Source organism: Vipera ursinii (assembly GCF_947247035.1).
Source record: "Vipera ursinii genome assembly, chromosome: 1".
NCBI lineage: Eukaryota > Metazoa > Chordata > Lepidosauria > Squamata > Viperidae > Vipera > Vipera ursinii.
The window spans coordinates 174,864,079-174,888,393 of record NC_139512.1 but is presented as its reverse complement, the minus strand read 5'-3'; the positions used below and the strand labels follow the sequence as shown (position 1 = coordinate 174,888,393).

Below are 24,315 nucleotides of genomic sequence, written 5' to 3'. Positions count from 1 at the left end.
GAGAGAGAGAGAGAGAGAGAGAGATATGCTGTTAAAACTATTGGTTTCATTCAGATAACTGGTATGTGTCCGGTGCACCAAATTTAGTCATAAATGGTTGGAAAATTATTCTAAAGATCAAACTGAACATCTTTGGCCAACAGTATCCTAAACATGGTTCCAATGTTATTGTCTCATCAGACAATGAAGGATGCAGTTCTATAAACATTTATTTGGAGAGTATGTCCCATCGAAAACTGTATGATATATTTCTGAAAAGGCGTGTACAACATTATGTGGTAAGTAAATCACAATTTCATTGAAAAACAAGTAGAAGATTAATCCACTTGGATAGCCCAAGGTTTATAGGTCCCAGGCTTGTCTCTTGGAATCTAAACAAGAAAGGAACATAAACAATTATTTAAGCATGGGATTGTTTAGTATGAACTAAAACATAATTATCATAGTGAACATTCTAGACTACATATTTGCTTGATAAGGTACAATACAACATACCAGGTCTCCATTGTGGGCTGCTTCAGTTATGTGCAACGTTAACAGCCAATAAAATACTCTACATGAAGCATTTTCCTCCAATCTTGAGAGCCATCAAAGAAAAATGGGGCAGAAGATGGAACACTGTGTATTGCTGCAATTTGAATCACATGGGAGTTTCCTACAGCAGTGCATCATATCAGTAGGCTGGGAGTTGTTGGGTTGCTGTTGTTTTAGGCCTAACCAGGGCTTTTTTTCTCATAGAACGCTCAGAACGGAGTTCCGGCACCTTTTTTGGATGGAACCTTGTAGGGTAGGCAAGGCGGGTTGTATGACATGTGTGAGTTCCGGCAACTTTTTCTTTTACAAAAAAAGCACTGGGCCTAACAATACCATAAATGCTATTGTAACAAAATTATTTTATTTTGCTTTATTTTAGCTACTTTGCAATCTTAAATATTCCCAAAATATTTGGAAATTTGAAACTTGCTTTTGGTTAGTTTACTGATTTACTCTATATATCTCCATATATTTCCTGAATCTTTTGTTAAAGCTTGAATTGCTTTTGTAAAACCTTGAATTGTTCCATCATTTCATGAACACTGAACCTGATTGACTTGAGCAGAGTAACAAGTGAAGTTTTGTTTTGTTTTAAACTGAAGGTCAGTGTTTTAAGAAGGCAGCTGTAAAGTTACAATTGCATACATACTAGTTCGTGGTGTACAATATTTATGAAACACCTTTTAAGCATCCGATTATTTTGTTATGAAATGACTTTCCGCATTTAATGGGCAATAAAGCAGCATATTTTTATTGCACTGCATAATAATACACCAAAATTAAACTCCACAGAAACTCTCATAACATTTGAGTTGGTCCTGGACAAACTCATAATACTAAAATTCAGAGTGCCTAACACAGCTGAATGATAGAAAGCAAGGATAGCAAAATACATTTTAAATTAGTGATATCAGTGAATTGGTGGCTCGTTCAATCAATCAATCTTTATTACAGTCACAGACCAGCACCACAAACAAAAGCATTAAAAGCAATAATAATAGTAAAAAACAAAAGTAAAAGGCAGATAGAATAATATATTGTGTTTAGTGGTGGATTATCAGTGGGCAGTTAAAATTCGTCTAATTTTACATATAGCATAGCAAAATTTGGCCACATTCAAAGAAACTATTGTGTACTGATCCAATAATAATAGTTGCACATAAAAGATCAGTATTTCCCAGATATTTTATTAGGGAAGGTGTTATAAATTGAATCGGTGAGTCCTTATAGAAGATGCAGTACTATAGTTTCACTAGTGTCCATAGGGACACAGTCTCAGCTCATATAGTATTTTTTTGATCAGCCCTCCAAAACTGCTGTGAGAAGTGCTTTGCAGAGTGTTAAGGTTAGTGCCCTTCAGATTTGGGGTGGTGGTTATTTGATATAAATGTTTTGTTGGTTTAAAAGGGGGGTGTTGACTGCTGAAATAAACATTCTTGAGAAGAGCAGCCTGATCTTGCTGGATTTCCAGATCTTAAATACTGAATGTTGTTTAAGTGCAGTATGTGCACATTCATACCCCATCATTAAAAAAATTGGTGGTTCAGAAATGGGAGAAGCTTTGCAGCTTACACAGTAAATCACAATAAAATAATGTAACAGAGCTTGAATCACATCAGGTAGTGGTATTAAATGTCTAACTGGTTTTGGAAACACAGAGGAGGAAGGAGAACCAGTCAGAAAAGATTATTTAGTTCAGGGCGGAGGGGGAATGTGAAAAAGGGATTCAAACTAACTGTGCTTAATTATGCTAGGTATCATTGACTGGAAGAATTCCTTTGGCAGGCTTTCAAGCTTCTGTTAGATTATCCTATGAGCAACCAAGATTGTTCCAGTAATCCAAGTGGTTCTTTCCTGAGTTTGCCAGCTCACAGGACTGGATGGGGATGGGAAGGTGCTGGGTCCTGGGAGAAAGGATTGTGTGTGTCTGTCTGTCTCTCTCTCTTTGTCTCTGTCTCTGTCTCTGTCTCTGTCTCTGTCTCTCTCTCTCTCTCTCTCTGTGTGTGTGTGTGTGTGTGTGTGATTCCTCTTCCATCTGCATTTCCTAATAGCTTCTGAAAAGTTGCTGGAAGAAGAGAAAGAAGATGCTTAAGAGCAGCTTGAGAGGCAATGCTGCAAGAACAGGGATAGCTGACAGTCTCCAAACCCATTCCTCCGGTGGGAACCTTCTCTGGCTACAACAATAAACCATCATGTACAGAGTAGATAATCTGGAACAACTATTCTGTCCCCCCCCCTCAGCTTTAACTTTTCCTTACTTACAGTATCTTAACAGTATTGAGCATTTCAGACTCTGCCTTTATACTCTTTCATTTACAATCTTTGCCTTGCTAGTTGAAGTAGAAATGAAGGTTAGATGCAAAAGACAGAGAATATGACAGGGCAAAGTCTTACCATCTCTGTAAAGTGATCAGCACAGGCCATGCGAATCCTCTCTACATTCAGTGGACTGTCCAGTGTGAAAACAGAGTTTAATCCTCTTTCCTTCCGTGCAGCACCTATTGCGTCTCTTATAGCAAAAAATACGGAGGATCCAAGGAATACTCCAGATTCTCCCAATCCCTGGAGAAAAATAAAAATAACCAAAGGGAAGGAAAAAAATAATTGGTGCAATATTCTTGTACAATAGTATTTAAGTTATCTATTACAATAATTTCACACAGCTAGCAATCTGATCCAGTCATCCTATTCTTATAACAGCATCCTAAAATTCTGAATATTTTCAGTGTACAAAAGCCTAAGCCCCTTGTGAACTGGAAATACAGAAAGTGTATTACAGTTTGCAGAAATTGCATCAATTTCTACACATTACACATGACAGATACTGAAGCTCAATGTGGGAAGAATCCAGAGAAAGAAATATTTTGGGGAATATTAAAAAGGCAGAATATATTTCCCCAAAGGATCTTAAAGGCAGAAAAGCAAGGCCAGTTTTTCTTAATAGCCCCAAGCAGAAACTCAGCAGAAACCATCTTTTAGAAATGCAGATGTAATAATCCATTCAGGAAGATTGGAGCAAAGGAAGCTAGGAGAAACTGATGAGATTAGGAAGACAAAGACACCTAAAATCTACTTACCCCCATCCAAACTCTAAGGACAGGCAACATAATAGGATTAATCCACCAATATCAAAAGGGCACACTCAAACTCAATTCAAAGTAACTGACACAGGAAAAACAAAGCCTCAAACAGGAACAGGAAACAACCTCAAAAGCCCAAGAAGGTGTAAAAACCCACCACTCCCAGCAACATGTGGTTAGCTTTCCCAGAGCCATGTTTCTGTTTGGCTTTGCTCTTCAATAAACTACAACCTTTCTAAAGCAGCCTCCATTTTATTTATTCCCAGCTTGGACAGGACCCTGATGAAAATTTTTCTTTCAACATCAAATACTTTGGCCATCAAATGAGAAGAAAGGACTCATTGGAAAACTCCCTGATATTGGGAAAAATTGAAGGCAAATGGAGAAGGGAATGGCAGAGGATAAGATGGCTTTATATAGTGTCATCAATGCAGTAGGCATGAGTTTGGGCAGACTCCAGGAGACAGTGGGGGAAAAGAGGGCCTGGCATGCTACAATCCATGGGATTATGAAGAGTCGGACAAGACTTATTGACTGAACAGCAACAAATGTAGTTAAAAGGATATTACAAATTCAGTTTCCACAGAAAGCAACAAGGAAGTTTTTATGGAAACCTTGCATTTGAATTTACATATTAAGTAATTAGTAAGTATTATGCAAGCCCCTCTTTCTTGGTCATCAATAAATGTTTTAACTGTAATTGCTTTATACAACAAAACTTCTTTTCAGGAAATTGTTTATTTTTACTTGTGATGCATAGTTTACAAACAATTTTTATTTCTTAGCCCTATTTTCCTATTTTTATAAAAATGTAAGATTTACTACATATTGTCAGACTACTGAACCATCCAAATCTAATGTGTTTTCAGTTGAAGCCATGCCATCTTCAAAAGTCTATCAAAAGTTGCCTCAGCTATTAGACTGAAGCACTACACATTTCACTTTCATAGAGACCAGTGGTTAACAATTTCCTGTTTGATTAATATTGCTGTTCTTGCTTTCTAAATTAATATGTAATCTTACTGTCCATCTGTAGGGTTAGCCGTCTATAAGAGTTCTGCCCAGATCATTTTGACTTGGAAAAAGTCCTTGATTTTTTAATTTTTTTAAAAAAATCTGATGTTGATGGTTTTTTTTAATATTAATTTATGATACAGAGTTTAACTGAAGGGTTGTTGCTTGTGCTGTTATTTTTATTGTATCTTATTGACATAAACTGCCTGGAGTCCTGTGTTTGGGCAAATCCAAATTATTACAATAAAATAAAATAATCATCATGCCTCCTGGAAAAGTGATTCATAAACCTGGAGCACTCTGCAAGCTGTTCTTTATCCTTTTGTGGAGAAAATAAATCTAGCAAAATGGAGGCTGCATCCTTCTTCCCACCAACCTCCATCTTTTGGACATGATCAGGGTTAAACCAAGGTCATATCTTTGCCTATCAGACTCAAATTGACCCTCTCTGGCCCAAAACAAAGCCCCCTTGTAATTCCATCTTAACTAAAGAAGTCTTCTCACCGGCTCATAATACAACCCAAGGGCAGCCGTAGGAACATAGTAACAACATACTGGTAGTAAGAATCCTCAAAGTTCCATCCTCAATCAGCCTGATGACTCAACATTCCATTTCTTTTAACAGTGGACATCTTGGCTCTGCTGCCTTCCTGAAAGGCCCATTTGCCTAATAATAAGTAGATTGACAAACTCCTGCCTAGCTTTCACAATCTGGCATCAAAATCTGATCTATTGGTTTTCGTGCTTTATAGCCCTTAACTTCAATAGAAATATTTCCTTGCCCGTACTTCGAGACCTCCTCTTTCTTGTAAAGTAGACATGCAGCAATCGTTAAATAAACATTAAATAAATAAGCTGGCATTTTCTTCTTGGGGTTGTGCTCCTCACTTCAACAGTCCCCGGACAATCCATATTATTTGCTTACCCTGGAGGAGTAGATAGCAATTGGATTTGTTGAGTTTGGCACCAAGTAGGTTCTAAGGTCTTCTGGAATATCACAAACACCCGGTATCTTATATGTGTCAGGACCCAATGTATACTGCTGTCCTTCTGGGGAGAATTTTATTTCTTCTGATGTATAAAGTCCAAGTCCTTGAATAAAGCCACCTTCAACCTGAGAAAATAAAATACACATTTTATGTTTTGCATATATTTCTTCTAAGAAAATAACTTCTTAAGTTTGCAGTACTAAGCATACTTCCTTGGAAATTTGTTTCCCTTAATGTGAATAGGCCAGTGCTGTAGAAATAATCTTTTTTGTTCTTCTGCAGAGCAGTAACTCTGACAATTTTCTTAAACCTGGAGATATCTAGTCATTGGACACTTCTGTTGACTTGTGAGAATGCACTAAAATCAAGGGTAAGGTAGATGATGTCTTGATGTGATAGTTCCACGGTACAGCATGTGCTGGTCTGCAGTTCTTGTTTAATGGTTCCATCCTATCTCAGGATTTTTGGACCTATGAATCTTTCCACAAAATGTAGAAAATACATATTGGCTTTCTATGTCTTAACTGCCATCCACTCTTAATTTACATTCACCTAGCAAGTGTCTTGTTATTTATACATTTATTTGTCACTTAGGATTCTTTTATTACCCCATCATATTCCAACTCCATCACATAAGCAACATTTATGTTGAATTAAAAGAATAGTAAGCATTGACATGCATTGCCTTCTAGGTCCCCTGCCCTTCTGCACTTTTCCATTCCAACAAGTCTGTTACCATGTCCCATTATATTCAATCACAGTATTTCACCATTACTGAAGGGAGATGTATTTATTTATTTATTTATTTATTTATTTATTTATTTATTTATTTATTTATTTATTTATTTATTTATTAAATTTATCGGCAGCCTATCCCATACTGAGATGATGTACAGGATATGTGAATGGAATGTTATGTCGTAAAGAATAAAGAGAACCTCTTTCTCGAACATCCATTCTGAGAAGTCCATGGGTGCTTGGGATTCTGAACGCAATCTTTTTCAGCTATACATCTGAATGAATCAGCTACTACTCTTTATTCTTCCAAGCACTGCTTCTGTTGCAAGTTTATCAGACATCCATGAATCCTTCTTGCGAATATTTCATTGCTATAATCTTAAGCCCTTTACCCTAATTACAGCCCTCCTTCCCTAAATTCAGTTTTTCCCCCAGAGACAGATCACATATACTGTAGTTTGATTGGAAAGAGAAAGTAAGAAAAAAGATGCAAATATAAGGTCTTGCAGTAACACATCCTTGTATACTAATTGTGACATCGTAGGACAGCAGCACTATTGTAGCAATCTGGAAATAAAAATGCCAAGATAGACTAAAAATTAATGCAGATTTGCACTGTTTCTCTCTATAATCAGGATGCCTGGAAGCTTCTTAATATTCAAATGTGAAACAATACAAAAATAAAAAATTCAACAGTGTAGATTATCTAATATATAAGAATGCAATGTGATAAATAAGAGAAAACTGAATTCTGCAGCATGGATATACAAAAACATCACTTTCTTGTTTAGTTATTACAGCCTATCTAATCCAGTCTAGGATTGATAAGAAAATGATACGGTGTTCATTTAATTTATCTTTTCACTTACCACAACTTCTACCTATTTACTATTAAAACTCTCATTGTCATGACTTTTAACCAAGCAAAATGGTATAAGGCAACAAGGTACCTCAAATGGGCTAATTTACATAATGTGTCCAAAATCCAGAACCCATGACACCTGAGGGAATGAAATTTGGGAAAGTGTTATTGGCGGCTGCTGCACTGCAGGGCTGCTGCTGTTGCAGTCACCTGATCTTTATTTTCAATATTGTGTGACTGTTTCCCAACCAGTCTCACAATCCTTTGCTCCTTCTTCCATTTAACAGCAGCCACTTACCTGCTGGCTGGAAGGGGGAAAGAAGGGAGGGAGGGAGGGAGGGAGGGAGGGAGGGAAGGAAGGAAGGAAGGAAGGAAGGAAGGAAGGAAGGAAGGAAGGAAGGAAGGAAGGAAGGAAGGATCTGAACAATAATATGCAACTGGGATTCATTTCTTTGATCTTTCAGGAAAGCTTGTTTGCTTGTAGTTACAATAAGGTAGGAATTTAAAGTACATACCTGCCCTATGTCAATGCCTGGATTGATGCTGAAGCTACCGTCTATGACAATGTCAGTTCGGAGGTTCTGTTGCACAGATAAATTATCATTAACACATTTTATAGGAGTTCAAGAAAAAAAATGAACAGGTGTGGACATTTAGGCCTATAATATTATAATGACAAATATATTACTACCGTAAAGTTTGGGGAAATTTTTCCAGCAGGCATATTTGGGGTTTTGGTCTGGAAGGTCATTGAAACTTTGAACTTGTCCTCCTAGACTAAAGCCTCTAAATATGGTTATATGTCAGCTACTTTATTAAGAGGAACAGGCTAGGGGAGAAAGGAGTACAAGCACAATATTTTTCTGCATTTGATAACTCTAAGAGGATTTATTCTGTCCAAGAAAACGTCACCAAGCTGAGACCATAAAACAAATGCTGTTCTTGGGCAAAGCCTCAGAAACCACTTGGGAGTTCATGACAACTCTGGTCCTGACCCAAGTAATTTCTGACTGAACTTAAAATCAGGCCATGCATTAGGCTTGGTTTGTACCTTGGAGCAGTGGCAATGTTATCTAGAGTTGGGGAATGTTACTATCAATTCCTTGTCATGGACAGATTTTGCTTGCTGGTTTTCGATGATTCTGGTGTCACAGGGAAGCAGAGCCAATGTGAACAGTCTGCCTCAAGTACCCAATAGATCCTAATGAGTTCCAAAGGGAACTTGTAGTGTTCCTGGGCTTGTGGTGCATGATTCAACTGAGTCTCTAAATGCTGTTTGGAATGAAGGCAATTTTGGCCTTGGATCAGATTGTGCTATGCAGTTTCTCCAGACACATAGATCCTAGAAGGCCCCAGGCTTTCAGAGGAGTGTTGGTGATGAAATAGCCTAAGAAAACTCTACAGTGTCCCTGGAGGAAAACGAACAGTGAACTTGACCAAACATGGGTAAAATCTTTCTTAAGGATTGGCAATAAAAACAGTGAAACAATTATTTCTCCATCCCTATTGCATCTGCAGAGAGGTGGCTAGTAACCTCTTTCCTCCTGAGTCTGAAGGAGCCACAGGAACTTTTGCAGGGCTTCCATGAAAACAATTATAGTTAAATGTCAGACAAAGTTGCTCAGTTTGTCTCACAATTGGAATTTGGCTCTTCAGATCCCAAGGAATTGCCTGAGGCAATTGGTGATCTGGGAAGCGTTTGATGAGGTAGATGAGGCAGACAAAATCTTTAGAGCTGTGAATTATGTTCTGGATTCCTGTCCCTCCTGGTTGATTAAGGTCTCCTGGGAAGTGAAGGTGATTGAGTCCATGCAATGCTAAATGCTTCTCTGTGGGAGGGGATGGTTCCATCCACCTTGAAGGAGATAGTTGTGTGTATCCTTAAGAGATCATTGCTGAACACTGTGAATCTGGATAACTTTTATTCAATGTTCAATCTTTCCTTTTTAGGAAGGTCATTGAGAATTGGTTGGCTTAAACTCCAAAGATCTCTGGAAGATGTACGTAGATGATTTGAACTCTTTTCAGTCAGGATTCAGGCCTGATTATAGTGCTAAAACAGTAGTGCTTATTGTGCTTATTGATGATCTCTTGGAGACACAGTATGGAAAAGTGCATCCATCCTGGCCATCCTTGATCTCTGAGTGGTATTTAGTCACTGATCATGGTGTCCTTCTATGCCGGTTTAGGGTATTGGAATGGAAGTCATCATAGTATGATGATTTTACTCCTTTCTTTATAGCTGCTTCCAGTTGGTGTTAGGAGGGTAGGAAGAGTTAACACAAAGCTCTGCTTTGTGAGGTGTCTCAGGGCTCTGCATTCTCTCCACCCCTATTTAACATCTACATGAAGCTGGTATCATCCACTGGCATTGGGTGCCATATCATCAGTATGCTAATAATACCCTATTACAACCCCATCCTGAGCCAGCCAAGCAATGTTGTCAAGATCCTTTCCTGATGCCTGGAGATTGTAAAGGTCTGGGTGGGGGTTCAGTTTTAAGTCCCCCCCCCGCATTCAGTTCCTGATATTTTTCATCTTTAACTCTGTCAGAGGTGCACTTCGCCAATCAGTGTGCAAATTTGGATTCCTACTGCACTTACAGTGCCTCACAGAGCAGGTAGTAGCTGTAACTAGGGGGACCTTTGCACAGTTTTGTACATCAATTGCACCCATTTCTGGACTGAAAGGTCTTGCTCGTAGTGACTCATATCTTAATTACTTTCTGTTTGGATTATTATCACTTGCTGTACATGGGGCTGGAAGCCGAGCTGCTCCAGGAAGCAGCAGTGTGGGCAATCTTTGGCATTTCTTTTTAAGCTGTACTGGATTCCAGTAGGCTTTCTGGTGTGATGCAAGGTGCTAATTATCATTTATAAAGCCCTACACAACATGAGGCCAGGCTCTCCCACTGTCTCTACCTGGCTGTCTCTGCTATGCCCATATTTAGTAGAAGGTGTATGCTCTATGATGTGATTGGGATCATTATTAGCTTCAGATGGGGAGAGGCCATTGTATGGTGTGCAGATGGGCATCCTAACACAGGGCAGCACAGAGCTGCAGAATCTCTTTTTGCACTCTCTGAAGCTCTTTCTCACAGTGACAATCTTCCATTATCGTGTGATGGGACATATGGGAAACTGTGCCATAAGATCTATGCTAAATGTAGCATACTCAAAAAACAACCATCTCATGTTCATCCCAAATGTAGACCTCTCCTTCCCCTCTGAAAACTGGTCTTGTCTATGGACATCACCCTTTTCGCTAGTTGCATTAACATTCCACCCAGTGAGGATCTTCATCCCCTGACTCATGTTATATACAGGCCCGCAGCCACCCAATCATTTCCTGTCTTCCGCTAAGAAACCACCTGAAAAGATGCCTTAGCACATTTGCCCATTTTGCCTAACATCGTCTGTGCCAAGGACTGAACTTGGAGCTTTCCACATACAGTTCCACATATGCTCCCCTTCCTGCTTTATGGACCCTCTGGCAGCATTGTCTAATTCTACAAAGATTGTTTTAAAGTATTGACTACAAACAACATACCCTATAAAAGATTTCCCCAACCAGACGTAACCTGGATATTTCAGACTACTGCTTCCCCTGTATCTGCAGGTGATGACCTGGAACTTAATAGTGTCCAATCTAAATAGGCTCTGATTTGATTGAGCCAATAGTTGCTAAAGTTTGCCAACTTGAGTGGTCAATTGTTTATACCTTTTAAATATTTGCTGATACATATTACAATCTCTCTATGTTTATCCTTCAAAATGTTGGGTGGTTGCGTGTTGCTTCAGCACAACAATTGCTCATCATCCAAATCTAAAAGGCGGGAGGGTCACTTAATCACCCCATAAGCTATCCCATGGTTGAGCAGAAAAGTGGAGAATATGGTCCACTTTTGGACTGGACTTACCTTATGGTCACCAGTGAGGCAGTCAATCTCAACTTCAGAACATGCTGCAGCAAAAACAAAATATGGAAATGCGTGACCTTCTCCTTTCTCCCAGTCCATATAGACAACATAACCTCTGATGGAAAAGGGGGAAAAATGAGAGTGTTTTCTTTAGATGTCTTTTCAAATAGACATGCACAAAACATGTGAAAGGACCAAATTATTAAGATATTCTGAAAGAAATTTTAAAAAGGATCTGTGCTGAGATGAAGAAGGTCCCCTGTTTTAGTAGAAAATAACAACTGGAAATTGATTGCTAGAGAGAAAAACTAATGACAATAGTCATTCCTAATGTAGGGGTTCAAATGATACCTAGAATTTGGATAACTTCTGAACTGCCTGAGTTTGTGACTCAAATAAATATTACAGTTTTTGTCCAACATTCTATTGCACCGAGCTGTTCCAAAATGATAGTCTCTCTTTGAGTCTGTCAGTAACTTTTCCCAATCCCAATATAGTTTTTGAACCTCACCTGTTGGCTTATTGTAAAACATTCACATTGAACAAGACAATACCAGAAAGAAGTCCTTCCCTTCTGTTTCTCTGTACCTTTCCAGAGAATTAAAGCACTATCAACCTTTCCTTAAGTAAGGATAAAGTTTATACAGGCATTACATTTTCTGACCTCATTATCACTCCCAATCATGGTCTCTTGTGCATCACTGCCCAATGACTCTTTTTGTAATTAATCTGATTATGCATGTGCAGGGTGTGGTAAGAAAGGTAATAGGTTGATTCATCCCTTCAGCAGGGATCTGTTCTGTCCGTATTCATGTCAGAAGCACCAGCAAAGCTAACTGAAAGGTGCTTCAGATTTGAAAGGATTTGCCAGTAAAAAGCCCAGGGGACACCCAACGTCCAAAAGTAATGCAATTTGGGGGGAGGCTCTTTTCATCATCCCATGGATCTGTAACTGGGTTAAAGTTCTTAAGAGTTCTATTGGCTGATTAGTCTAAAGTTGTTGTGCAATTGAACGCTGTCTGAATATACTTGACCATCAACTCTTTTCACCCTTCAGCAGAGAAGGTCAGATAGAAACATCTGTATGTCACATTGTATTGCTCAGGTAGACAGGAAGCAGGGCTGTTTGCATGCAAAAGAAGTGTGGTTGCTTGACAATGTAAAAAAAACAAAGAATTTGTAACTGACTGACCAACTGCACTCAACGTGTAGTTCTTAATGAAACTGCATCTACATGGAGGGAAGTATGCAATGGGGTACCCCAAAGCTCTATCTTAGGCCCAGTACTCTTCAATATCTTCACCAATGATTTAGATGAGGGGAAAGAAGGGGAACGAAGCAGAACTCATCAAATTTGCAGACGACACCAAGCTGGCAGGAATAGCCAATGCTCCAAAAGACAGGCTCAAGATACAGAAGATCTTGAGAGATGTGAACATTGGGTCCTATCTAACAAAATGAAATCCAGTGGTAAGAAAAGTAAAATTCTACATTTAGGCAAGAAAAACCAAATGCCCTCCACAGACTGGAATGATATTCAGGACATGAAATTCCCACTAAGTCCCAACTTATCACCTTTGATATTTAAAATAAAGCCATTTAGGAATTGGGAACAAATTGCTTACTTGAAGAAGCCAGTAGCAGAGAGGCTGATGCTTTCCTCGTAGGCAGCTTTAATCTGAAAATGGTAAATTGCTAAGTAGCAATATTTGTAATATTGACAAAAATGCATTTGTGCATAAAACAAAACCAAAATGGGGGTCATTAAAGATCAGCCTTCCTCCTCTGCATAAGAGAGATGAGGAAAAAATCATGTTGAATTTGCTATTTGCTTGTACATCTAGGATTACTTTCCCAGAAATATATCTTTGCTGACACCAAGCAACTTCACTGGTTCCATATCATGGAATTTTAGGACTGGAAATTCTGTGTTTAGAAGAAGCTTCTAGATACATTTGCATGAAGCTGCCCCCTTGCCTCAAAGATTAGTTTTAAGAGTGCTCCACACATTTTCCACTTCTAATATTCTTGAGTATACTCATAGTTTTACTCTTTTTTTATCTTGTCACAAAATGTTCTTTAAAAAGGGAAAGGACTATTTCCAAAGGATGCTGAGTTGGTTATCTTATCTTATCCTAAGAGACCCCATTGTGCACAGAACACAATGTAAAGCTCAGATGTCACCAAAATGAATTCATTGCTGAAATTAGGTAACTTTATATATCCAAAGCTCAGTAGTACCAAGAAGTGCCACATATCAGCAATGCTCCCTGTTAGGATAAATTGAGAATTGCTGACTATTTTGACATAGTGTTCACTTTAACTAGTGTACTGCTTTTGTATTTATAGTTGAAGTTAATGTAATAGCTGTTCTCCTGAAGATGTGCTACTAGTACGATTAAATTACAATTATTCTGTTTTAAAAATATAAATGAGACCTACCCAGTCTTCCCACTTTCCTTTAGGATTTTTTTTAATGATTGGTTCAAGGCGCTTCCTTAGAATTTGACAAGCATTCTGTAGAAGGTGATTCCAAACAAAACAGGAAAAATTAGTCCCAAAGAATATACTTTATTGTTAAGATGTTATCGAGATTTAAAAGGCACATTTAATTATTGCATGGTGGGATTGCCATTTTTTTTTGCAAGAGTTGGGGCATTTTTAATGTTCACCTTTATGACATGAATAATTGAAGGACTGTTTCTTAACCAAAAATACAATTTTGTTCAAACTTCTCCTAGCATCACAGATGCTCACATGCCAGAATGTGTTATGAGGAAAGAAATAATAAGGCTGTATAATTATTTCTGAAAGCAAGCATAACTGGTCTTCAATTGCTTTTCTGCAACTGGAGCAGCGGAATGAAGATGCTATTTTACACTAAGTCAGAACGAATTTCTCTGGCCCAGTATTGTCTATTACATCTTTCCCAAGCAGATCCTTTCATTCCCAAACTTTTCTGTCAGCTTTCTGCAATCCTTAGTCCAGGCCTGTTTGGATATTACAGGCATTATAGCTCAATCCCTTCTCCTTTTGGAAAGGACAAATATGCTCTATTTAGTGAAAACTACTCTATTTTTTATTAATAATGCTCTAGCATCTTAAATATTTGATCAGATAATATCTGATGCTTTTATTAAGACACTAAAGCATGAATTTGAGATCTCCTGCATACCATCCGGCTAAAAACAGGCAGTGGAAGCATGGGAATTTATTTATTAGCTTCATATATTGCAGTAAGTCATCAGTTGGTATGATCTATAAAATAACAATTATTTTTTTCCTATTTGCAGTTATATGTTGGTGATGTTTTAGAGTAGCACTAAGGAGACACTGCTTCTAGCTCATTCTAAGACATGGAAACTGATTGGGTAATTTTAGACCAAGCACGTTCAGCCCAACCTACTTCACAGAAATAGAGTATTCTTACTGTGAGAAAAAAAATTAAAAGGGTGGAACATTATGTGGCCACATAGAGATCTTGAAGTAAAGGTAGAATGTAAATCTAATCAACCTCTCCTCACCCTGTTCTCCCATAGATACTGCCTCACACATGTCAAAATCAAATAAATGACTTATGCTTCAGTGTGATGTGTGAACTCAGTTTCTGTGCAACGGCAGAAGAAACTTCCACTGTGATTGTAATATACAGTAGCTGTTAAAACAGAAGGATCTTTTTTAGAAAAAGGTGGCAACTTCTGGCAGTGCCCAGCTTTTAAAACCAAAGATGTAAACAGTTTAATGGGACATCAAGCTATTTCTTTTAAGACAAATGTTCTATATCAGGTTGGGACATTTTCCCATCTAGTTCATCACTGCCTACTCTCACAGCAGGCGTAGGCCTTTCCCTTTGCTAACTGATCCTTTAACTGCAGATGTTTTATCGCTTAGCATCTCCCTATCTTTCAAATCTAACAACAGCTGGGGAAAAAAGAAGGCTCTCATTCCCAAAAAGGTGGATTTTAATGTCAGAAGCATTGTTCCATTACATTTCAAAATAATTGAAAAGAACATCACCAATTATGCATCTAACCTGGACTGCTTTCCCATTGACATCTGCACCGATTGATCCCGCTGTAGCAATTGCATTCGGTATTGTGACTGTAGTTCTTTCATAGTGGTGTATATAAGATAGCGGTATCTTTAATTCATGGCTAGCCACCTTTTGGTTTTAAAAAAGAAAAATATTAGCATTTGTCATCTCCCTGGAGTTACAATCCAAAATACAATTACAATTACTACTACAGGGAAAGTTTTGTTGAAATAATTTATTATTATAAGACATAAGTACAGGTAGTCCTCGGGTCACGACAGCAGTTGGGACTGGAATTTCAATTGTTAAACGTGGTCATAAAGTGTGACATCACGTGAACTCATTGCTTAGCAATGGCAGTCTTGGCAGTCCCCACTGCCCTCCATTAGTGGCGAACCATGCGGGTTGTTAAGAGAGAACCTCATGTGACTGCGACATGGGAAGAGGTCCTCAAAACTAAATCCCAGGCAAGCAAGTTGAGAGGGAAGAGCTACAGGTGGGTGCTAAGGAGTATGAATGGGTGGATGCCATGGAGTTTGGCAGGCCATTGCCATGGGCAGAAGTCACAGAGTGCAGGCAATTTGGAGGGTGCCACAGAGTGCAAACAGTGGCTGTAGGGAGATACTACGGAGTGCAGGCAGGCGAGTGCTATGGAGTATGAGATCTCTATGCCACCTGTGGGATCCTCTGGAAAAAGGGTCAAGAGCAAAAGCAACCTGCAGGGACAACTTGTGCCCTCCTTCCACAGAGTGCAAAGAGATGTTGCGGACAGGCATTAAGGAGTGTGGCCGTTTATAGTCACCACCTCCAGCTACTGCCTGTCAGATGAATTGGACATGCTGGAGAGAAATGATGGAGGTTGTAATTCAACACATGGAAAGGACACCCAATTTGGAAAGATGGCTTTATGCAAGTTATGAATATTAGATATTTTTAAATCTTAATTACCTGTAACATCTTGGTATAAAGTCCTTGTCCAAGTTCACTTCCACCGTGGGACAGTAGTACTGACCCATCTACATAAATATGAACCAAAGCAGCAGCCTACAAAAATTAGAAAACTATTTATTTATTTATTTAATAAAAGTTAGTTTTAATCTTTTAAATTAAATCTTGTTATAAGTAATGTATGGAGAATTGTCCTAGGAACAAACTATTCTTCCTCATACCAGTTTTTTTAAAAAAAGGATAAAATGAGTGATAAAATCAGAGCATAATATTGTAGTGTTGTAATACATGTTGGAAGTCTGTTTGGGCGTGGGAAACCATGAGTTCTAGTCTTCCCTTGAGCAAGAAAATCAGCTGGGTTGCTCTCTTTCAATCCTAGGTAGAAGGTGTTAGCAAACCATTTCCAAAATGTTGCCAAGAAAACTGCATAGATCTGTCTTTGTAGTTAACAGGAATCATGGTTGACTCTTAAGATGGTTAACAATAACAAAGATTAAAAAAGAACTGTCTAAAATGATGAGATACAGATTGCACCTGGTGGTAGGTGAGGTCTGATGGAAAGCTTCTGAGAGCTTTGCTTTATTTGGACAGTGAAGTAAACATTGCTCTGCTTTGCATCTCCAATATATCAGTTTACTACTATTACTCTATTTAATGTTATGACTTTGTTCAAAATTACAATGTAGGTAGTCTTCAACTTCAGTGACAATTCAATACAGTCTCAGAAAAAGTACCCACAGAGAGGATGAGGGTTGAAGCTGGAACCTGGGGAAAAATGCTCTTTAAGTCACCAAAATGATTTCTATAGATTTACCTTTCGGTATGACATGGGACTGACCAATTATTCAAGATTTGTCAAATAATTAAAATTTCTGAATATTGAAAATTAATCCTTATTAGAACTGTATAATGAAGGTAATATTGTTCCTAAACAAATGCGAAGAAGTTTATTACACACACACACACACACAGACACACACACACACACACTGGCAACCATTCTAAAAATTTGAGTCCTAGGTATATTCATTTGTAAAAAAGGCATACATCCAATCATATGCGGGCGGCGGGTACTGGAAGTTTGGAGAAAAGAGGTTTGGGGAGGATCACATTCTGAAAAGTGAACATCTTGCCTGGTGGTAAAATGTGGTATTATATCCAACTGAAAATATCATGGGGATGATTGCAATTCCTTTCTTCTTCCAGTAATTTTGTTTATTAAATTCCTCAGCAGCTTCTTTTCTGATGTAGTAATCAGACTTCTTCAAGCATTCTTTCCAACATGCTAGCAGTTTTCTGCCATCCACTTTTTCTTTGTAGGGCATTTCAGATACAGTTTTGTATAAATTCATCTCCCTGACCTTTAGCAGAGACACAGAAAATACTTTTAGTTGCTTCATATCTTTAACAAATCATGTAAAACTTGGCACGTGCATTTATATATTCTGTATTAATAACAATTACCATGCCTTTAGTATGCTAAAAAAAAAATCACCACAGTCCAAAGATGCAGTCGAGAGCAGCCATCTGTTCTTTGAGCAGGAAATGAAAGTCCAGGAAGACGATCAGGTTATGCCCCAGTTCCAAATGGGTGAATGCATAGTGCAAGCCCAGAGGAGATGTTTCCTGGAACTGGGCAGTCCAAGAATCACAGCCAGTCCTGCTAGTGCTCAGCTTGAGCCTGTCCTTTCTGTCCAAACCTCCGCTGTCTCCAGAGATAGGACCAGATCTTGACAGCATTGCTTGGTTGGCCAGGGTCCAGATGTACAGCTGAATATAATCACTATACTGATGATTCCTACCCTAAACCTCCCTCGCTGTAGATATTAAACAAGAGCAGCGACAAGGTCAAACTCTGTGGCACCCCACAAATCAGGAGCTTTGGACTTGACTCCCACCCCCCATCCCCAACCTTGTTATTATTCCCATGTCAACTCTGCCACAAGCACAATCAATGCTGTCTCAGTACTATGTCCTGACCTAAAAAGACTCCAGATAATTTCTTCCTATAGTCTCAGTAATTGTAATCTCACCACCTTCTCAACAACTCTTTCCCAAAAGATTGAAGACAGGGCAAAATCTTGTGCTATGAATAGAAGTGGAAAGCAGGCTAGCAATTCTGCAGAATATACAGACCTCTGTCTACCCAATACTTTGGCCTTACCTCCTACCCTGTCTTCCCATAGATGCTGCCCTAGGCAGGCTCTTTTCTGTCTGTGTTCAGGATACATTATTTCGAGTCTGAAATAGTTCTGTTCAGAGTGTTCTGTACGACAATAAGAATGCTATTTATTATGTTTCCTAAACATAATCCTATAAATCCCCCCCTTGACATTCGTGGCAAAGATGGGAAGAAAAGTACTGATGGTAAACAGCAAGGTTTGTATAAATTGGGCAGTATATTATAATAGAACATGGACACAACTTTCCTGTGTATTCCTGTGGTGAATTTTCACCCTCCTCAAAGATAGCTGTAGGGATGTCTCCAGTAGAAGTGACCATTGCTATGAAAATAGCAATACTCTTCATAACAGATTAATGGCCAATTTTGGAATGATCGTTTAGAAAAATACGGTACGAAGAGAAATATAGCACATTTCTTTCTCCCTTCACAGTTATGGTCAAGCAAAGAAAATGTGTCCCACTGCCTGAATGCTTGGCCTATGTGGGGAGGGACAGAATAGCGCATGTGCAGAGGTTCCTTTTCAGCTGATGATCTCCTCCTCTATTTTATTGGATTGGCATCAGTTCTAAATAACAGCTAGTATTCCAAGTGCTCTGATGGAGCTGAAGTTGTGCTGAATCTCTGAGTTTCTCACAATCCTTATGTTCCCAACTGAATATTTATCTGGGACACTGTGAGAAATGGAAATCGTTGCTACGGCAACATTTAGAGTAATGTCACATCAACTGTTTTATAGCCATCCAAGTCCAAGGACCAAAGAGGGGAATTCTGCCCCTTTTACCTTTTTCTTTTCTCTTTTCCTTTGGTATAAAACTCTTCTTGTTTTTTCTCTTACTTGTTTGGGACCCCTTTCTTTTTTGGTCCCCTTTATTTTTTACCCTTTTTATTACTTTTGATGGCCTGCTTCTGCTAATTATTAGGAGCTCTTTGGATTACAAATTTTTTCATCTGACTGAGGCATCATACATCTGAAAGAAAAAGATGAGCCCTTCTAATCTATCTAAACTTGGAAAAAAGGCTCTTCTTCTCCTGCTTCAACTTCTGCAAGCCCAGTCTACCAGAAACCAATAACTGCAATGTTACAACAGGAGAAGATTGATACACAACAGAAGGATACTCAAGCTATTTCACAAGCAATTCATGATATTGATGCTTTAGCAACTAAAAATCACGAAGAGTTGAAAAGTGATTTAGACAAAATAAATAAAAAAAATTAACAATATAGACGCTCAAATGGGAAATTTTCAAATGATGATTTTAGAAAATCAGAAAAGAATTCAAAAAATGGAACACAAGTCAACTGAGGTTGACCAGAAAATTAAAGGCCTGAAAGATGAAAACCAAAAATTGATGCAGATAAATGGCGAACTGGAAGACTCTCTTGCGATTATAGAAATGCAGCAGGTGTCATATTTTTTAAGATTTCAAAACATACAAGAAGATAAGGAAGAGGATCTTCTAGAATTGATAACAGAACTGCTGGCAGACCTATTAGGATTCGGGAAGCTACAAATGGAAGGGGAAATCGACCAGGTTTATCGTATCAACTCAAGCTATTCCAGAAGAAACAACGTGCCCAGGGAAGTGCATGTCAGATTTTTAAAGAGAGCTATAAGACATGAGATTTTGAGAAAAGTAAGAGACAAACCGTTGAAATACAAAGAAAAAGAAATTGTGGTTCTCAAGCGAATCCCCAGAAGGATAAGAGAGGCTCGAAGAGAGTATCAATTTCTAACTAAGAAGCTTGTTGAAAAAGGAGTGAACTTTAGATGGATGACTCCAGAAGGGATTTTAATTTTCTGGGATATGAAAAGATATAGATTGGACACACCAGTTAAAGCACTGGGGTTCTTTGATAGTCATTGAGCCTCTCTGGAGAGAGATGCCCCATAACCCAAAAAATAAGAGGAAATGTCAGTTGAAGGCGAGGCTGACCAAGGAGCGAGGGAAGAGACCAAAGCCTCCTATTCAGAAGAAGGCGCGAGACCAAGAGACCAGAGACAGATAAGATCGACTAGAAGATTAAGACCTAGATATAATTGAAAAGGATGGAGGAGATTGGGATACTATCAATAAATATTAATGGTTTAAACTCCCCCTCAAAAAGGAGAAATTTTTTTACACGTTTACAAAAATTAAACACGGATATAATTTGTCTTCAAGAAACGCATATTAAGAGGCAACATATTAAAATTCTAGAGCAACTAAAAATTGGCAAACTTTTCTTTGCATCGGCATCTCAAAAGAAAAGAGGAGTAGCTTTCTATATCAAGAAAAGATGACTCCCAAACAAATCTACCCCGATGAAGAGGGGAGAATCTTAATGGTGGAGATTATGATAGACCAAAAGCAGATATTAATGATTGGAATATATGCACCGAATGACAAACAAGAACAATTTTATCTTGAACTCCACAAGAAAATATTAGATCTAAACTACCAAAACTTCTGTACAATGGGAGATTTTAATGCAATAGTGGATGGAACTTTGGACTATATAAGTGCTAAGCAAGGAAGGAAAGGAGGAAATGTGTTAAGTAGAGCATTTTCAAAAATGATAGAACAATTCAGCATTTTAGACATATGGTGAGAGAAAAATCCAGAGAAATGACATTTTACTCAAATAGACATAAATCATGGTCAAGAATTGACATGATATGGATTTTGTTGGACCTGAAATTGATGATTCAAGAGGCGGAAATTGAAACTAATGACTGGGCAGACCACAATCCAATAAAAATGACTTGGAAAGGAGTTAAGAAGAAACCTAGATGGTCTCTAAACAAATTGATATTGAAGGAAAAAGAATTTCTACAACTAGCGACAAAGGAAATGGAATTTTTCTTCAAAATAAACAAGAAGGAAGAAACATCACTCCAAAATGTTTGGGACACTGCTAAAGCATACTTTAGAGGCCTGGCTATAACTTATATTGCTAAGAAGAATAAAGAAAAGAAACGACTACAATTAACTTTGAGGGAGGGACTTAGAAACCTAGAGTCAGATCTACAAATAGATCCAGATAAAGTAACACTCAAGAAACAAATGGAAATAATAAAGCATAAACTAAACTTAGCTGAGATGGAATCAATGGCTCAACAGATTAAACGGGCCAAACAGAACTTCTTGAAAATGCTAATAAACCGGGAAGATGGTTAGCATATAGACTGAAAAAATAAAAAGAAAAGAAAATGTTAAAGAAACTATAAGATACAAAAGGAGAAATACAGTTTCAAAATGATGCAATGAAAAAAATTGTTAAAGAATATTATGAGACACTTTACAAGGCAAAGGAAGTCTCTAAGGAAGAAATACAGCATTACTTAAAAAAAGCAAACCTACCAAAAGTCCCCCAGAGTATTCGCAATATATTAAATGAACCAATATCAATGATGGAGATTACAGAAGCTATAAAAAGGCAAAAAAAGAGATAAGACTCTGGGGCCAGATGGACTACCTACAGAATTTTACACTGCGTTGCAAGTTGTCTTAACTCCAACCTTGAAAGATCTCTGCAATGAAATTCTCCTGGAAACCAAAATACCAAAGACATGGACTGAAGCTAATATTACCTTAATACCCAAAGAAGATACAGACTTGACACATATAAAAAAATTATAGACCAATATCATTATTAAATGTAGATTATAAAATCTTCGCTTTGATAATGGCAGAAAGAACTAAGAAACTTTTGAATGAATTTATACATATAGATCAAAATGGTTTTTTTAACCAAAAAGACACATAAAAATAACTTAAGAACAATTTTGGATGTAGAGTACTATGAAGCCCATCCAGGGAAACAGGTGGCGCTGATATTTCTTGATGCACAAAAAGCATTTGATAATCTAAATTGGCAATTTATGTTTCAGCAACTCATTGAAATAGACTTTGGGGAAAACTTTATGAATGCAATTCATGCAATTTATGATAAACAGACTGCCAGAATAATTGTAAATGGAGACTATACAGAAAATTTCAGTATCAAAAAGGGCACAAGACAGGGATGTCCCCTATCCCCACTATTATTCATATTAACCTTGGAAATACTAAATAGAAATATTAGACAAGACTGTGAGATTAAAGGATTAGAGATTAAAGGTGGAAAATACAAATTGCAAGCATTTGCAGATGGCTTGGTTTTTATATTAGAAGAATCTTTGGAAACAAGCACGAAATTGTTGGATACAATAGAACAATATGGAGACGTCGCAGACCTGATAATAGAGAAAAGACTAAAGTTTTGACAAAGAACTTAACAGAAAAACAGAAAATGCAACTTGCAAGAAAAACAAATCTTCAAATAGTTAAAAAAGTTAAATACTTGGGAATTTATTTAACAGCAAGATGTATAACAGTGAAAGAGGACAACTATACAAAATTATTAAAACAAATAAAACTGGACTCAGAAAAGTGGAAAAATCTCCAACTGTCAATATTGGGGAGAATAGCTACAATTAAAATGAATGTTTTTACCAAAATAACTTTTTCTATTTCAAACCATCCCAGTAAAATTAGAAAAAGCCTTCTTTGATTAACTAAATACTACAATATTGAAATTTATTTGGCAAGGAAAAAAAATGAATCAAAGTGAAAATGCTACAGGATGTTAGAGAAAGGGGAGGATTTGGACTCCCAGATTGGAAGTTACATTACCAAGCAGCTATTTTAACGTGGATTAAAGAATGGATAACACTTAGAAATAAAAGACTATTATAACTGGAGCGGCATGACTTACAGATTGGCTGGCATGCCTTCCTATGGTATGGGAAGAACAAAGCACATAGATACTTCCAGAGCCATGCCATAAGAAATGCCCTTCTTTTAGAATGGGAAAAAAATAAAAGAAAAAAAATTATATTAAGATACCTGAATAGCTTTCAACAATGGAAGTCTTCGCTTACCCAAATTTTATTAACTATGAGAAACTTGTAACATATAAAGACTTATAGGACAATGAAGGAAAATTGAAATCTAGACAAGATCTACAGCAACAAGGTATTAACCTAGCATGGCGGCCATACCTACAAATTCAAACAAGATATGAAAAAGATGTGAAAATAATGGCATTTTACAAGGAACAGACAGAACTAGATCTTATATTGTTAAAAAAACATGAAAAGCTGATCCCAAAACTCTACACTTTACTTAATTTAAAGATGGAGGAAGAACAAGTCAAAGAAACAATGATAACTTGGGCAAAAAATGTTGGACATTCTATAGAGCTTGAATGGGAAAAGTTATGGGATAGAAATATTAGACTAAAGCTGTATCATATATAGAAAAATTGTATAAAATGTTCTATAGATGGCACATGACACCAGTGAGATTAGCGAAAATGTTTAAAAACACCTCAAATGTTTGTTGGAAATGTACTTAAAGACCTGATACTTACTACCATATCTGGTGGACATGTCCTAAAGCTAAAAGATTTTGGTTTAAGATACATTTATGGTTGGAAAAGATGATTTAAAAACAAATAGAATTTAAACCAACAATAGAATTGTTCTTGCTAGGAATGATAGGTCCTAACTATGACAAGGAGAGCGGTTATTTAATATTACATGTAATAACAGTGGCGAGAATTACCTATGCTTAATACTGGAAAAATGAAAATTTACCGACTGAAGAAGTATTAATAAAGAAAATACTAGATTGTGCAGAAATGGATAGATTAATTTTAGAGATTAATGAGAAAGAGGATTCAGTTTACTATAGAACTTGGATTAAATTTTATCAATGGCTAGATAACCAAATTAGAGAGAAAGGAAGGTGGTATGTATTTTTTAATGTATTCTAGTAAGAAAAATATTACGGATTGAAAACTTAATATTTTTATTATTGTTTACTATACTTATTATTGCTATCAATCATTAATATTCTCATTTATATATATGTACCCAGACAATATGTTGTTTGCCAAACACTGAATGTTATCGGGGGAAACCCCAATCCCTATCCCAACCTTCCCTATATTCCAATCCCAATCCCCACCCCTTTTTCCTTCCCATCC

General features: G+C 37.4%; 1 protein-coding gene across 1 annotated transcript in view; it reads right to left on the bottom strand.

Annotated features, from left to right (window-relative positions):
- The window catches only part of AOX1 (aldehyde oxidase 1), a 66,225-nt gene continuing 41,910 nt past the window's right edge, over positions 1–24,315 (bottom strand). Inside the window, exons 26-35 of the mRNA XM_083349983.1 lie at positions 17,251–17,478; positions 16,118–16,213; positions 15,170–15,298; positions 13,579–13,653; positions 12,762–12,814; positions 11,137–11,251; positions 7,733–7,798; positions 5,554–5,742; positions 2,929–3,096; positions 1–371 (exon numbers count right to left, since the gene is read on the bottom strand). Coding sequence (XP_083206109.1) covers positions 318–371; positions 2,929–3,096; positions 5,554–5,742; positions 7,733–7,798; positions 11,137–11,251; positions 12,762–12,814; positions 13,579–13,653; positions 15,170–15,298; positions 16,118–16,213; positions 17,251–17,478 — 1,173 coding nt within the window. The 3' untranslated portion in view covers positions 1–317. The remainder of the gene's footprint in view (positions 372–2,928; positions 3,097–5,553; positions 5,743–7,732; positions 7,799–11,136; positions 11,252–12,761; positions 12,815–13,578; positions 13,654–15,169; positions 15,299–16,117; positions 16,214–17,250; positions 17,479–24,315) is intronic.